This window comes from Bombyx mandarina, chromosome 06 (genome assembly GCF_030267445.1).
Source record: "Bombyx mandarina strain Sakado chromosome 06, ASM3026744v2".
In the NCBI taxonomy this organism is placed as follows: domain Eukaryota; kingdom Metazoa; phylum Arthropoda; class Insecta; order Lepidoptera; family Bombycidae; genus Bombyx; species Bombyx mandarina.
Genome location: NC_143213.1, coordinates 12,592,768 through 12,609,674, shown reverse-complemented (window position 1 = coordinate 12,609,674; position 16,907 = coordinate 12,592,768). Strand labels below are relative to the sequence as shown.

The 16,907-nt window shown below is 35.2% G+C and overlaps 1 protein-coding gene across 6 annotated transcripts in view; it reads right to left on the bottom strand.

The window, feature by feature from the left end:
- The window catches only part of chp (leucine rich repeat containing G protein-coupled receptor chaoptin), a 70,958-nt gene that overhangs the window by 35,394 nt on the left and 18,657 nt on the right, over nucleotides 1-16,907 (bottom strand). For 5 of the 6 annotated variants that reach the window (XM_089728395.1, XM_089728400.1, XM_089728398.1 and 2 more), the window contains exon 2: nucleotides 6,261-6,367. The exons of the other annotated variant lie outside the window; for it this stretch is intronic. In XM_089728395.1, the coding sequence (XP_089584521.1) occupies nucleotides 6,261-6,263 (3 nt within the window). In that variant the 5' untranslated portion in view covers nucleotides 6,264-6,367. The remainder of the gene's footprint in view (nucleotides 1-6,260; nucleotides 6,368-16,907) is intronic. 6 annotated transcript variants of the gene reach the window in all.

Genomic DNA, 16,907 nt, shown 5'->3' with positions numbered 1-16,907 from the left:
TTTGGGGAATTTTTCTTTTCTTGTCTGTAGAACCGTGTTATATAGCAGGGTTACTTTTACATTCTCATGATTGCCTCGTTGAAGCACCAAAATACCAGAAACAAAACTTTTCATGTCTCATTTACAACACAAGAATTTAGTATTCGAGCTAAATTTATTTTAAAATTAAAAATCATTTAGCTTTTATTTTGAACAAATATTTTTGAAGCACCTCTTCCAGTATTTGGTCTTTGAAAGTGGAACGCGAAACACATTACGCTTGGTTAGGTTAGTCCCATATTTTTCTTCATTGGCCGGTAAATATTGATATTCCGGTACGGCCTCTAGTCGACCTTAATATCGTTTGAACCAAAAAATACTCCTCAACGAATAGTAAATTCATATTTATTTTTCGCAAACCGCAAAAGGCAGAATTTTGATAGGAGTCTGTACGAATATCATCGTTTTGAAAAAGTTCTTTCAAAGATTGGTGTTTAAATTAAATTTGTGGTTAATAGATTAATAGAATACATCACTAGTAGAATATTATTAGAAGCACTTAAGACGGACTAATCATTTTATATTTATTAATCATAATAAGCAAGTAGTGCATTATAATGTTTCCTAAAATTGTAAATAAACTTATTAATTTATTATTATTATTATTATTTTATGATTGAAAGATTACTGGTCCCGACGGCCTTTCCAGTTTCACCAGGACAAGTGGGCGAGCAAATGCTCAGCCAGGTTTTCTAATGGCATGTACATGTATCCCACAATACACTTTCTTTCAAAACCTTCTAAGCCGTATGGATTGTTTCAAGTTAATGACCCATAATGAGTAGTGAATAAACAGAAGAGAAAAAAAAACTGCGCAATGTTGAAATAAGGACATCGTGTGAATTTCCATGATAATATTTTGTGAAAAGCCGGAGGGCTAAATTCCGGCTCCATAAATATCGTCACCCAACTAATTTTCTGTTTCGTAAACACTTTTTGCACGAATTCGGACCCTTTTCCTAAACAAACTGATTATTAAAAAAGAAAAATTTGGTATTTCAGTTGACCTGGGACCGGTACTGTTTGATATCGAATGACGAATGTGTTTTACTTCAGTTTAATCAAATCCTAATTTGTTGGATGCGACATCCAATTAATTATAATAGGGGTGTGATTAGATACTATCCTCATATGTTTCGGTTTTCAGGGTGTTAGTCTCGCTAAAACTCGAGAATTATTTGTGGAAGTCCAGAGAAGGTTTAAAAGGTAGATAAATATGAAAATGCTCGGTATTAAATAAATATAACAATTTTATTTTTACTTTGATGTATCTCCCGTCGGACGGATTCTTTTTGTTTGTTTTAAGTTTATTTTATACAAAAGCTTAGGTCTTTTACTTATCGATTGAGGCGTTACGAAATCTGCCGGGTGTAGTGTACAATAAAATTAAACCTAAGATATCAGGTCTGAATATGGTGGAATTTATGTGATGTCTATCTTCTCCAGCAGCCAATTAATATAGGGTGCTCCTTTCTCCGTGTACAGAAATAAAAAAAGAACTTGACATTTGAAAACTAGCAATGTATATTACAGGCGCAATGTACAGCAAAATTGAAAACATAGCAAACGCGTTCTAAAAATGCTTTTAAAAATTTGTCTGTTTGTATTTATTCAACAGAACGAGCTACGAGTTTTCAGTGTTGACTTATTTTAGATCAGCGTTGAATTTCCGTCTTTTCCGGCTATAAATTTTCGATTAAATCCTGCAAGCGATTTTAATCTATGTTGCTACAGTAGATAAGAGTGAAATTCGAATAAAAATTCCGTGATACATATTCGAATACCTATAACTAATTTGAAAGCTGTTAAACACGCTAATAATAAATGAAATCATGAGATGAAATATTTTCACGAGTTAAAACCGTCGACTATACAAATATAAATGTCAATGGAAATATTTTCACAACTATATTTAATTGTTTTAAAATTTTCGGGAACTGTCTGTATTTGTGTACTCAGCGAATTGTGCTTCCAATCTAGGTAATTCTGGAGTAGCATTATAAAATCGAATTGAAATTAATTATATAAATTATGTCGTGGAAAATGACTTACGTAATATTATGGCATTGTTTTCATTGCTATTTAAATTATAAGTTGTTGTTTTGATTAATATAAAAAACTGGTGGTAGGACCTCTTGTGAGTCCGCACGGGTAGGTACTACCACCCCGCCTATTTCTGCCGTGAAGCAGTAATGCGTTTCGGTTTGAAGGGTGGGGTAGCCGTTGTAACTATACTGAGACCTTAGAACTTATATCTCAAGGTGGGTGTGAGATCGTCCACCCACCAAAGCAATAAATTTTTTTTAGGGTAGACGCCGTGACGTCAGTATGACAAGGCGCTACGTGGACATAATCGGTTTACCCTGTTATTGTGTAATTTATTTATTGAGAGTTTCAATAATTATTGTTACGCGCTGGGGTTCGAGATAAATAAATGTTCCGCCAAAGTACAATATAAAAACTGTATTAACACTTAGAGCACTTAAAACACTTTACACTTTACAAACAATTTAAAATTCTCAATTCACTTCTGGTGATCAGTTCGCTGTTTCGCTTCGAGTAGTTCCGATTACTAACTGACTGCGGGCCATCTCTGTAACGCTTTTATAGTGGATACGACATCGGTAGAATTATCAAGAATATTCCACACAAGTCTAGTATTGTGTGTTTCCGCTATGTGACAATAGACGGCGTTGTACTTCTCGATCGTCCTAGATGCTACTAGATCCTTCGATATTCGTTCGACTATTCGGCGATAGATGGCATCACTCTAACCGACGTAGCACTATTACTCAAAAGGTCTTATTGACTTTTATTGCAATGAACTCAGTTCCATCGAATAAGAATGATGACAGAAGTGCCTCTCTACCAGTATATACATTTGGCTCAGCGCTGTTACAATTTTACAATATTGTGTAATTATTAAAACTAGAGGTCCCGCAGTAGTCGAAATTCGACTATAATTAATTGGAACTGTAAGTTTGTACACTATTATCATTGTATTTTATACTTCTACTATAATCACAAATTTCGCAAGACTACATTATAAAAAATATTAGCAAAGACAAACAATATTTAATTTATTCTCAATTTGACAACAGACGGCAAGAACAAAAGTTTGACAATAAATAGTATGCATGCGTGTGTGCGTCAAATACATGGTATGTAGTGTGTGTAATGTTTTCTTTATTGATATAATGTATCTTTTATGCATTATTTAAAAAAAATATTAGCATTGTGCACTTCTTCTCTATATTCTCTATAAATGTGGAAAATTTCATACTCCTCCGTCCGCGCAATTTTCGTAAAAAGGGATACAAAATTTTTGCTTCACGTATTAATATATAGATGAAAGCGACTGCTTTTGTAAATATTTAATCATGTATATCAAATGCGGTTTCTGAAAAAAAAAAGTATTCAAATTATTGAAATGAATCTAAGCATTTGTTTTTTTTTATAATGGCGTCGCTATGACCACCCGATCCAATTCACAGAGCATCTCGTGTAAAGCTACTTATAAAAAAATATATATAAACATAGCCATCATTGACGATTTTGAGATTTGATGTCGAAATCTCAATTGTAATAGCATTATGGCTATCCTGTCTTTGGCTATCCGGTATCCGTAATTCAATAGACCTTTTTTGAAATTTCCAAACAAACATACAGTGGTAGCTCGATATACAAGTGCCCTAGTGAGTGCTTTGAGATATAAACCGCCGAGATATTTCGCTTTGAAATGAGAGGAAGATTTGAGATACGAGGAATCGCAAACTACACTGCTGCACACGGGTACACGACCACAATATGCGCCCCTGGTCTAATAGGTGGTCTGGTGGTAGGACCTCTTGTGAGTCCGCGCGGGTAGGTACCACCACCCTGCCTATTTCTGCCGTGAAGCAGTAATGCGTTTTGGTTTGAAGGGTGGGGCAGGCGTTGTAACTATACTCGAGACCTTAGAACTTATATCTCAAGGTGGGTGGCGGATTTACGTTGTAGATGTCTATGGGCTCCAGTAACCACTTAACACCAGGTGAGCTCGTCCACCCATTTAAGCAATAAAATAATAATAATAATAATGTTGAATAGCCTCAGACTAGACTTCAGTTTGTGTGCTTGTTTCCCTAGTTTTTCATAAGTTGGGTTCGCGTTTTTGGCTTATTGTACATTTTCAAAATACTATCACATTAATTTTTATAGCCATGAGTCCGAAGAAGTTGATATCTTCACTTCACTTTTTCTTTTATTATGTTTTTTATAGAATATGTATATAAAGGTTTTTCTTTACATATTATAGGTCAAAAATAACAGTAAAAAAACATAATATCATTATATGTATTTGTTATTTATAAATATTTTTTTCTTCTTGCAAATACACATTACTTATTCAAAAGTACTTAACAGAAACGACTGAGGTGTTTTTTGGGGACTTTGGACCGGATTAATGGCATTTCAAATAATTTCAGATGGTGAAAATTGATTTGAGATACGAGCAATTTGACATACGAACAAGGTTACGGAACGAATTAAGCTCATATGTTGAGGTACCACTGTAATTCCCAGGTTATTCGAAACTGAATTATCAATGAAGATTCCTTCTTTTACCTCAAGACATATTGTGTTTCCAAGCACGTAACACACGACCCTTGTATTCCGTGTACTATCCTTTAATCTCATTAGCGAAGATAGATCATCGGTTAACATCCCATATTTTACCAGAATTATTTCACTATTGATATTGTGAATTTATTGATTCATACCAAATTGGGTAGACGGAATTTGGTTATAAAGACTGGTCGTGGTTGAATCGACGAGCCAATACATCTGGTTTTGATACATAGAACTGTGGCTACGGGTGTCTCGCTCAGAGTACGTAAGTCGAAAGGCAATAGACTGGCATAATTTAGACAGCAAACTAAGATACGACAAAGCACACTTTCACGGGCTACCCGTAGACGTATGCAAGATGTGTGTGAGTAACTTCTGCATCATTTCTCAGGATACCAGTCAAGGAATTTTCTAATCATTCCGCCCTAATGTGGATTGCAGGTAATTCGCGTCTTCACTAACTGAGTAGATGGGTCCGCTGTTTATGGGAGTCAGTTACTAGACGAGCGATTAGTGTAATAGATACGCTGACTTATTCTTTAAATCCTAAAAAAACATAAATCATTCTTACTGGTGGTAGGACCTCTTGTGAGTCCGAGCGGGTAGGTACCACCACCCTGCTGTAAATCTTAGGTGATCATGAAGACTTACATCATGAGATTACTTTGTTATATTACCGTGAAGCTTTGGCTTTAAGGGTATTTGATCAAAATTTTACTAAGCTCACACTATTAAATATTCGGATCGATGGCGAAATTACAATGAGAGACGAGCAGATATATCTTTATGTATGAGCCATCAGAATATCAGGCCATGCGTGAAAACATTCAATGATTTGTGCTTAATAATTATTATACTTGATTTATTTTCAGTTCAATATTGTAAATTCCAGAATAACTTGGTATCGCTCGGTGGAGCAGGAGCTAGGTGTCTTGGAGGGAGGAGATAGAAAAGACTGCCCAAGACCGATTTAAATAGAAGAATTTGATTCGAGCTCTACACCCCAGCAGAGGGTAATAGGAAATAATGATGATGATGATTGTAAATTCAAGGAAAATCCAAATATAGTATTTTCGCTAAATATAAGTTAAAAAGTTAAGTAGTGCTTATAATTAATTATTGTATAATTGAGTATACAAAGAATAGTTAAATATCACGTTCTGACTTATGGGCACTATTGCCACACTTTGTGTTGTAAAAGCCAACAGCTAACGGAAATTTTATAAGGAATACTTTTGTCGTTTTTAAAGAAATTGATATTTGCATCGGCAATGGTATAAAACACATTTTAATTTTATAGAAAATCTAAGGAGGTTATAGCAATTATAGGAAAAAATAAAAATACAAAAAATTACACTACCGGTACTATGTTTCAAATACTTGATTTAATATTGAATAATTTACTAATATTTAATAAGCGTCTAAAAATGAAAAAACAGCAATGAAATACATTAAAATTAATACAGCTAGCAACTACCAACTAAAAGGAAAACCGGCAATTTATTATTTCATTCAAGGAACATAATTCTAAAAAAGCGCCAAGGTTCAACCATTATAACACTGCATGATAAAGTGGCCAAGGAAACAGCAGTTATCACATCATAAATACAAACCATGATGTCTGGTGTAAGTGCGTCTTCCCATAAACCAACAGCATTTGGGTCACGTGGATATTACGTACGAGCGCTAGTTATTCAGGAAAGAATGCAAAACTGCAAATCTGTAACAAGATTGAAAGTAATCAATTTTGTTATACGTATCATCATACGTGTTATTTTAGATGGTAGATTTAGATGCCATTACGTTTTAACCTATTTCGACTATTTCGAGGACGTTCTTCTTAATTTATTGTGTACATATAGCACTTTTTGAAGTCGTCGTGGCCTAAAAGATAACACGTCCGGTGCGTTCGTATCGAGCGATGCATCGGTGTTCGAATCCCGCAGGCAAGGTACCAATTTTTGTAATGAAACACGTACTTAACAAATGTTCACGATTGACTGAAGACGCCATTCTAAATTTACAACAAAATTGATTATTATAAGGTTATCGATCGGAAGTTTCTTGGATAGTTTTTTTTTTAGGAAAAATTCGTTGGTCATTTGAAAATCTTACCATACGGCATCAGGCTATATTCTGAGCACCGGATCACTGAAGACTTTCATACGTAGCAAAACGAAAATGGAATTCAGACTCTCGTGTACATTGTGTCGGTAATAGCACGAGAATGTGTCCGTACGAATGAGATCATGTAATTTCGAAGGCATCGTTGCTTTGCAGACACGAAATTGGAATCGAAGTGGATATCCCACATGTTTCGTAGTATTTTGCATAAAGCATTGATATCTGAGAGACAGTATCGATTTTTCTCGACAATTCTGCTCGATAACTGTTTTTATTAGCATAGGCACCCACAGACACAGCCCACTAAGTTTCTCGCCGGATCTTCTCAGTGGGTCGCGTTTCCGATCCGGTAGTAGATTCTGCGAACCGCTGCTCTTGCTAGGGCCAATATTAGCAACACTCCGGTTTAAGCCCCGTGAGTTCACTTACACGTTAGGGTGAAACTGAAATAGTCTTTCAAGGCTATCAGCATAGGTAGAAAAAAAAAACATTGATAAGTATCTTAGGTTGATTGGTATCAACAGAATTATAGACACATCCACCGTGTCTTCGTTTACAGTCATGCTTCTAATAAATCCGGTATAAATTAATTTAAATTTGATCCAGAAGCATCATACTACATTTCTCTATGGGCACGACCTAATTTCCGTTATCAACGTGCTAATCCGGATTTAGAAGGCTCCGTTGGCTTCGTTCGGTCTGGTCGAGCACTTGTTTGGATTGTCATTACTTAAATTACAATGTATCGATCGAGCTCCGACCAATTATAGGGTGGTTTGATTGAGAAATTTATTTATAGGTTGTTTTCTAATGATTCGCTGTGGTTAACGCATTTTTCTTTAAAGGACTTATTGCCTAAAAGGGCAGATATCATTCATGTTGGCTTTTTACCATTACTCTCAATAGAAACCGTATACTGTAGCCTCCAGAAAAAAAAAAACGGTAGTCTTCAAGGTGAAGTAATTACGGTGGCAAACCTATTTTCAGCAAATTGTGTCGCAAATCTCTTAATCAGCTTTCACCCATTATGTTTAATTCGAGGTTAGTTTTTCGTTTCAAAAAAGAATGTTATTACATGTTAAGACGGTACAAATAAAGGCTGTTCGACTTTTACAGGTGGTAGGTTTTACCTTTTTACTGGTGGTAGGAACTCTTGTAAGTCCGTGCGGGTAGGTACCACCGCCCTGCCTATTTCTGCCGTGAAGCATTATTGCGTTTCGGTTTGAAGAGTGGGGTAGCCGTTGTAACTATACTTAAGACCTTAGAACTTATATCTCAAGGTGGGTGGCGCATTTACGTCGTAGATATCTATGGGCTCCAGTAACCACTTAACACCAGGTGGGCTGTGAGCTCGTCCACCCACCTAACAATAAAAAAAAAGATTTAGGGTTTTCCAAACATCATGTTTCAAATTTGAATAAGTTTGTAGCTAAAATTTTGTTTATTTATGAGACATACTTCCTTGTTTTCTCTTCGCCCTAGTGTATATATTTATGTATATACAGTTACAAAAAACATTTTTCCTCGTAATGAACTCTGTAAGTGTTGTGTAAACAAAAGAATAGCGAGAATTTTCATCGCGCCCTTTTCTCTAGAGGGGTTCAGCGTTTTTTCATAAGTCAGCATTTTATTTTTATTAGCTCACGTTGACAGGCTAATTGACAGGCTGAAGCCTTCATTAATTAAAGATAAATCCAATTTATCTATATATTAATAAGTAAAGCACAAACTTCGTACTCCTTTTTACGAAAATTGCGCAGACGAAGGAGTATGAAATTTCCCACGCTTATAGAGAATATAGAGTAGGAGTGCATGATGCATGAAAAATATATTATTAAATCAATAAAATAAAAACATTACACACACTAACATGTATTTGACACAACACATATATGTTTTACTCTACTCTTTTTTATTTTTTTATTTTATACTTGAGTGTTTGTTATATTCTTGGTTTAGTGTCAAATTTTTGTAGTCAAACTGAGAATAGATTAATAGTGTTTATCTATAGCGTAGTTTTGGCGAAATTTCTGATTAAAGCAGTATAATAAATAGTCTTTGACAATAGAACAATTATTATTGTTCAAATTTATAATTTCAATAATAGTCGATTTTCGACTACTAAGGGACCACAAGTACTATTAATAACCTCAATACATTGCTGCGATGCAATGTATTTAGTTTTATTTATTAACATTTACTGTTGTTGAAGGAAGACCAGCTAGCGTTGATCTTATGAAGTCATAGAAATTTGGTAACGACAGGAACATAGTCTAGCCTCTTCATACTCTCATAGATTCTTTGGTAAGCTAAAGAAAAATGATAAGTTTCAAAGCTACGACAGGCTAAATTATTCTCGAACTATCAATACGTGATAAATGTAATCTTACGCTGGTAAGATTAACGCCATCTATCGACGAATAGTAGCAACTAATATCAAAGGAACTAGGAACATCGAGAAAGCTCGAGAAGTACAACGCCGTCTATTGTCAGAAAGCGGAAACACACATCGAAGCTACTCGACTTGCCCAAAATGTTCTCAATAAGTCTGCTGTGAGTGTTCTAAGTGTTAAATAGAGTTCAAATCTGTAGTTCAGTGGAGTTTTTATTCATCCCGACTCCAGTGCGTAACAATAATATTGAGAAAAGTAGAAAATAATTACGATTATCGGGAGTTAATTCTGCTCTTATAGTTAGCACTGTGATGATTGGAGGTAGATAAAGTAATAATAGTCACCAGTAGCACAATAATAACTAGGCTGGGGTCTAACTAGGCCCCGTACCCACAGATTTTAGATGGTCCAGGCTTATGAAGTGGTTCGAATGTGAGATCATCGAACAAGACGGTATATGTCTATTTAGTGTATGTATGTATTTTAATGTACTATATCTTTATATTAATTTATCATCTATATCTTTAATAATGTACACAGCAACATACCTGCTGTATCTTTATAGTTTAAAATTTTCTGAAAATAAATCGGTTGTCTGGAACTTTTGGTTCGCTAAAAGCGACTAATTTACAAAAAGAAATAACTATGGATGCTAATGGCAACCCTGAGCGGTCACGATCTTATTAACAAATATCTATATCTCAGAGACGGTACTGACAGTCCTTCGTACGGAGGCAGCACGGTGTCAGGTAGGACTGAAACTCACGCGCTACGAGAATGCGATGAAATTGCGAATTACTAGGCAAAATACCCTGGCACAGAAAGACGTTCTCCGAAATCGCCGGCGACATCAAAACCTGATCGATTTCTTGAAGGAACAGGGGTGATAAAAGAGAAATTCCATTCAGAGCAAACCGGCTCGCAACCAACCAAACATATAACACCAGTTGGACCGTCACTTTCGTTTGATCGTGTTGTACAAGAAAAAAATTATTCAGAAACACTTTTTTTGAAAGACGTTTAATTTTGATCAAAACGTTTTGATGTTACGGCAGCCCTGCGTCCCGAGTCACAAATTGAGGGAGAGCATCTGACCCTGTATTAATTAATTTAAAACGCTCCACTCGGAATAAAAAGGGGCTTAGGTTTTGCAACTCTGTTAGAGGAAAATTTTACTACAATTAATTTTTTTTCAATTTCGTTTTATATTTTAATAAATTTAGCTTTTGACGTCGAGTTGCATCACCAGAGTGTATTAAATAAGAAATAAATAAAATAAAAAAGGCGTTCAGTTTTCAATGAGCCACCCGGTCACCGTCCTCGCCGAACCCGTCGCTTGCGACAAAGGGCTCGACGAGTAAATTAACCCATAGACACAGCCCACTAAGTTTCTCGCCGGATATTCTCAGTGGGTCGCGTTTCCGATCTAGTGGTAGATTCTGCGAAGCACTGCTCTTACTAGGGCCAGTGTTACCAGCACTCCCGGTTTGAGCCTCGTGAACCCACCTACACGTGAAGGAGAAGCTGAAATAGCCTCTCAAGGCTATCAGCATAAAAAGAAAAAAAATGAGCCAGAATTAAGCTGAAAAAATAAAAACGTCGAATTTGTTTTCAAATTCTATTTTAATACTACTACGTATATTATTCTAGCTTTATCTTATTCAAAAAATAATACGTTATAATTCGATAGCAGACATGTATAAGCGTGATATTTAAAATGCTTTTTTTAATTTCGTTTTAAACTGTATTTTTATTCAACTATACCAAAATTGGTGTCCATAAAATTTCTGCTGATAAAATTGGCCCAATTCAAACTTAGTATTGATAACTACAGTCGTAAACTTACCTGAAAACTGCTTGAGCGCTTTATGTATGAAGGTCTTTCAAAGAAACCAATATATCAATGAAGTACCAACCACAATTTCGTCGTAAATCAACACGTACCTCACCCAATTTCGTACAAAAACCTCTATAAAAAGCATAAAGAATACGTAAACCAAACTGGAGTAAGGCTGTTTGTTTCGCCTTGAACTGAGGGCTTCAAGGTGACAGAAATCACCCGCCAAGACTTGCATCTTTCGAGCTCTTTGAAGTGGTGTACGATATTCATAGAACTCGCGTGCCGGAGGAGAAATGTGTTTTTGTCACGTTTAACTCCAGATATTTCAGTGCTACGGCATACGAGAAAAACAGAAATGAATTAATAATGAATAGATTATAACCGTGAATCAGTCACGCACGGCTATGCGGCCCCAAATTCGAATTCCCTGTACTGTAGGGAACCAGAGACTGATAGACATGGTATGTATGTAGTACTTATGTATTAAACCGTCGTTAAGTCGTCTTGACCTAAAGTATAAGACGCCCGGTGCAATCGTATCAAACGATGCATCGGCGTTTGAATCCTGTAGCCAATTTTTCTAATGAAATACGTACTTAACAATTGTTCACGACTGACTTCCACGGTGAAGGAATAACATAGTGTAATAAAAATCAAACCCGCAAAATTATAATTTGTGTAATTATTGGTGATAAGACATTTTGAGTCCGCATGGGTACGTACCACCACCTTGCCTATTTTTGCCGTGAAGAAGTAATGTGTTTCGGTTTGAAAGGTAGGGCAGCCGTTGTACTGTTAAAACTGAAACTAGAACTTATGTCTCGAGGTAGGTGGTGGCATTTACGTCATAGGTGTCTATGGGCTCCGGTAACCACTTAACACTAGATGGGCCGTGAGCTCGCCCACCCACCTAAGCGATAGGTAAATAAAAAAATAATAATTAATTAATAGATAATAAAAAAACAGTAGAAGAGCAACCAGTGTTTTTCCGATATGAGAATCGAACCCACGACGCTCCGCGCAAAAGTGCACCACCAAGCCAGTCAGGATGCATATTATAGTTATTTTTCTAACTAGTTTTTAATAATTTAAATCTAGATTAAAATTAACTATTGTATATTGATTAACTGCGAGATTAAAGCTTAATCTTAAATTAAATTAAAGTTTAATCTTAAATTTATAATTTACAACGTTTTGCATTAAGTTTTTTAGGATTAAGCTTTAAATAGTATAGAATTAAGAATTGAACCTCATGTTTCAAGGGGTGAGGGCATTTGCATTATGATTTCGTTCAGCCCATACAACAATTTTGGCAACAAATAAATAAATGCCTTAGATGCCTTGTGGTGCAGTGATGATGATTGGCTTTGATAAGCACTTAGAAGCAAGTACGCCATGAGCTCATCCACAAGTCAATGCAATAAAAAAAAAAATTTAATAAAGTCTACGAATTATCGTAACCAGGAACATACTTTTGTATTTGTCAAAATCAGTTATTGACCTTAAAAGTTATGTCACAAGGCAAGCATAATTGTTTTACATAATAAAGTCATTCAACAACAACAATAATACTCAATTAAACTTTTCCAATAACGACGTAGCTTTGAACATCGCCGATGAAATGTTTCCGTTTAATTATGACGTTATAATTCTCACAGGAACGTACCTAAAATAACCTATAAAACAATTTACGTTTTGTGTGACGGCGGGCGTCTTGAAGAAGAGCACTTTGCGCGAGCATGTATTGAGTGGCACTCGAAGCTCAAGGGAATTTTCAATATTTTACCTGTTAATTCGGTTACTTTAAGGTATATTTTTACGTGTAGCTGAAAGTAATTCGAAGTAGAAATTCATTGTAAATAAAGAAAGACGAGGCTCGGTCTGTACGACTGCTGAGCTGATGTGTGAAAATTCAAAAAGAAATCACTAGCACTTCCCCTGTGATGCTATTGGTAATCTCAGTTCAAACGAGGTTTGAGGAATCTCTAATAGCAGATAGAGGTTCGCCTGTCCTAATTGCCGATGTCCGTGAGCACCAGTGGCAATATACCGTCGCTAATAATAATTTATTTTTACGATCACGTGTCATCTGAATATAGTAAATGTAATGTAATGGATAGTAAATATAGTAATTGGATCGACTAGACTAGTAGTACAGTACCCGGCAATAAATATTGCCCTTCGGCCTTTAGAAAGAGACAATCGGCTAATCTCGGCTTCGTAGAGCATTATCTACATCGCACACTACCTACCTGACATTTGTCAGTCGTTACACAAGTGTTGTAAAGTCCGGTCGGGGTGTTAATGTTTCGCATTTTATTAATTTTATGAAATTTCTGTTCCTACTGTTCCTTGATATCAATAACAATAATAATATAAAGAGGGATAAAGTTAGTAAAATTAGTCAAGACGCTACTCCTGCAAACGCACAATGGGGTATTAATGGCATTTTAAAAATCACCAGAAGACGAAAATCATGGCTAATTATTGTGGATTGTTGCGTTTTCCAATAATTATGTAAATGTAAATGTTTCAAACGCAACCTCCCGAAGTTACGATCTTTACTGAATTTTAAGTATCCGAAATATAGATATAGAAGACAAGAACGACTGTGGGTACCCTAGAAGGCGAATGTTATTTATTTTCAATAACAATTACGACTTGAATTCTGAATCAAAAGGATTAGATTAGACTAAGCAATAAATGCTAAGAAAGTTGAAATTAGGAATATTTTGAATCCAATTCCATTAATACCTCGTCACTATACATAACTGAACTTACTGTCGCTTGATAAAACTTATTCCCAATGCTATTAGATGAGACGAGATACCGATGTTAGCATGGTTATTATTAGTATTTTTATCTTCTACTCTTTCTTTGATTCTTTCCACTTTGTCGATGGGTTCTATGTCTATTTCAATTTCGTTACCAGTAAGCGTCTTGACTTTAATCAACATTTTAAAAGAGTGTTATAATTATTGATCGTTATGTAGCAAGGAGATAAATTCGAATGACTATGTATACAATTATATACCAATTACTTTTTTTTTATTTTCGACCACTTTTCTAATAGGAGAGCAGTTATGTTATGGTCTCAAAAACAAACTAGTATCCAAGTTCCTTTGTTAATAATTATTGATGAGAGAATGTTAAGTAGTTAATTCTTGTTTTCATGTTATTTTCAAATATACTTTTTTGTCGTACTGTTAACATATAAATTTAGCCTATTTTTCCGCTGTTTGTAAAATTGCTGTAACATGTCATAGTTTGTTATAAGAGATTGCTGTACATGCCTGTAACTGGCTTACATACCAGTACTTAATTATATACATGTTAATTTAAGCTTGAATGTTTTGTGTGGATTGCTGTTGGTGTGTCTAAATAAATAAATAAATAAATAATATTATATGATTGAAATTTAAATTGAATTGAATTTCATTCCGACAAAATCTCCCTCAATAATAAAAAAATAACGTAGAAAATGTCCATCTCACGAATACGGAGAAAACCAAACATTAATTTTGACGATTCAAAGTCGTCGAACGTCGAATGATTGACTCAATAAAGTAATCTCAGACATCGAGATGAAAAGTTCGCTTTTCTGTACCCTCTCGACGTTTTCACTCCAAACGAATTCTGGATTAGCGTTTCTGCGAGGATTTGTGATTGAAATAAATATCTTATCGCATTTTACTGAGAGTTTTTTTTAGCTCACAATAAAGACATGGTTTTTGGCTTATATTGAACAGGTTTTGTCTGAGGCTAGTTTTGTAATTTCTTTTTTTATTTATTGCTTAGATGGTTGGATGGTAGCTCACAGCCCACCTGGTGTTAAGTGGTTTCTGGAGCCCATAGACATCTACAACGTAAATGCGTGCCATCCACCTTGAGATATAAGTTCTAAAGTCTCAAGTATAGTTACAACGGCTGCTCCACCCTTCAAATCGAAACGCATTACTGCTTCACGGCAAAAATAGGCAGGGTGGTGGTACCTCCCCGCACGGACTCACAAGAAGTCCTACCACCAGTAAGTAAGTATTTTGCTTTACGTATAAAATAAATCCTATCGGTTCGAATAATCAGTAATATCCATGCAACAAAAATAATATTTGTTAATATATCTTCATTTTGAAAGTCGTAATTTGGAAACAAATATTATTCACTCCAGAATTCGAGTCGCTATGTTATATGTATTATCAGTTTATACCCAGTTTAATCATATTGAGCATCTCATCCACTGGAAGCATCTTCATGAAAAGCTACGAATGATACTTGGTTACCACATTCACATACGCCACTAAATTAGGTTTGGCCTTTGTGATTTTATGACGTGGCCCGAATAAATCAAAGAATGATAATGCAGAGGCACTACTTAAGTTTTAAGATTTTTGCTTGTCTGTAAGAATCTTTTCAATATCAATATTAATAATAATAATACTATGAATTATCATCACGAACATCAAAGCTAAAGAGCCTTTCAATGTTAAAGTCAAAGGAACGGGAAATAAGCTTCAATATTCCAAAAGTCATAAATATGCAAAAAAAGATTTACTGATTAAAAAAATCACTAAAACTAAAGATAAGTATACACTGGATTCGCAACACAGTCACAGAGGTACGTGCTATAGCAAGCTTCAATTAACTAATAAGGCCTTGACGCAAGGTGGGGATAATGTGCATTGAATCATTGTTGCAGTGTTTACAATACTGCAAACATTCAATACTACCTATTGTTGTGTTCGCATTGTAAAGTTGACTGGTAACCAGGAGGGATTATTAGCGTGGTGAGTATATAGCCTACCTGATATGGAAACTTATGGACATCGCAACGTGAGTGACCCTATTCAAGACCCTAGGTCTTGTAACTGTAGGTAGTTGCGTGCAAATAAGGGATGTTTCGCCTTCTACTTGAACACGTTATTGCTTCGCTAAAAAATATAGTGTAGTGGTGTCATCCTGCGATTCACTTCAAGTCCAACATAAAATGCCACATAATAAGAATGAATGGGAGGAGTAGAAGAATTTAGACACTGTTAAAATTCACCAAGTGTATCAAACGCTTCTCTAACTTTGAAAACAATAAATATAAACAGGAATAAAATATCAAAACAACTTTAAAAAATTCTAAATTTAGAAAATATAATAATGACAATAAAAATAGAAGGAAGTAGTTTTAATTGTGCGAAAGCCAAATGAGACAAGAAAAGAGATACTGAAAGCGATCATTCAAAAGAAACAAATATAAGCATATCTCAAAATGGATTGAGGTTAATTTAATTGGTCGTAAAAACTACGTGCGCGGGACGGTAAAGGTTAAACTGCTGTTACGAGGATGACTAACGATCCCCTGAGAGAGCTCCCTGAAGCCATTCTCATTGTATCCTAATTTAAGCTGTCAAATTATTTTGCACGTTTAACGTTGTTTATACGCAACACCTATTGTTTTGTTATAAGCCAAAATGCTTTATCATTTAGACCCCTCATTTAAGGATTTCTCCTCGATGATTTTGTGTATACCTTCATGGTGTTCCACGGTGGTCACTATTACTTTGGAAGACGTAGAAAACGTTAATAATTTGCATTGGCTGTGAACTGATGGGTAAATTCCTCCTGTACTCATATCGTGTCATATCATTTAGAAGTTAATTATAAGAACTGTTGTATTGTATGGATCAGAGCTACGTAAGCGATGGATGAAAGAATAATGCATGCATCAGGAATACGAATCATGACTGAAGAAATACTGCTCAATTATGCTCACAATACATTAATTCACCCAAAAATTAATTTAGTTTTGATTGGCAATGCGGACTCCGATAACAATTTAATACTGAGTGAGAAATTTTATTTCCTTCTCAGCTAGAGCATAAACCAATGGAAATATTAGTTCGGCATAATTTAAA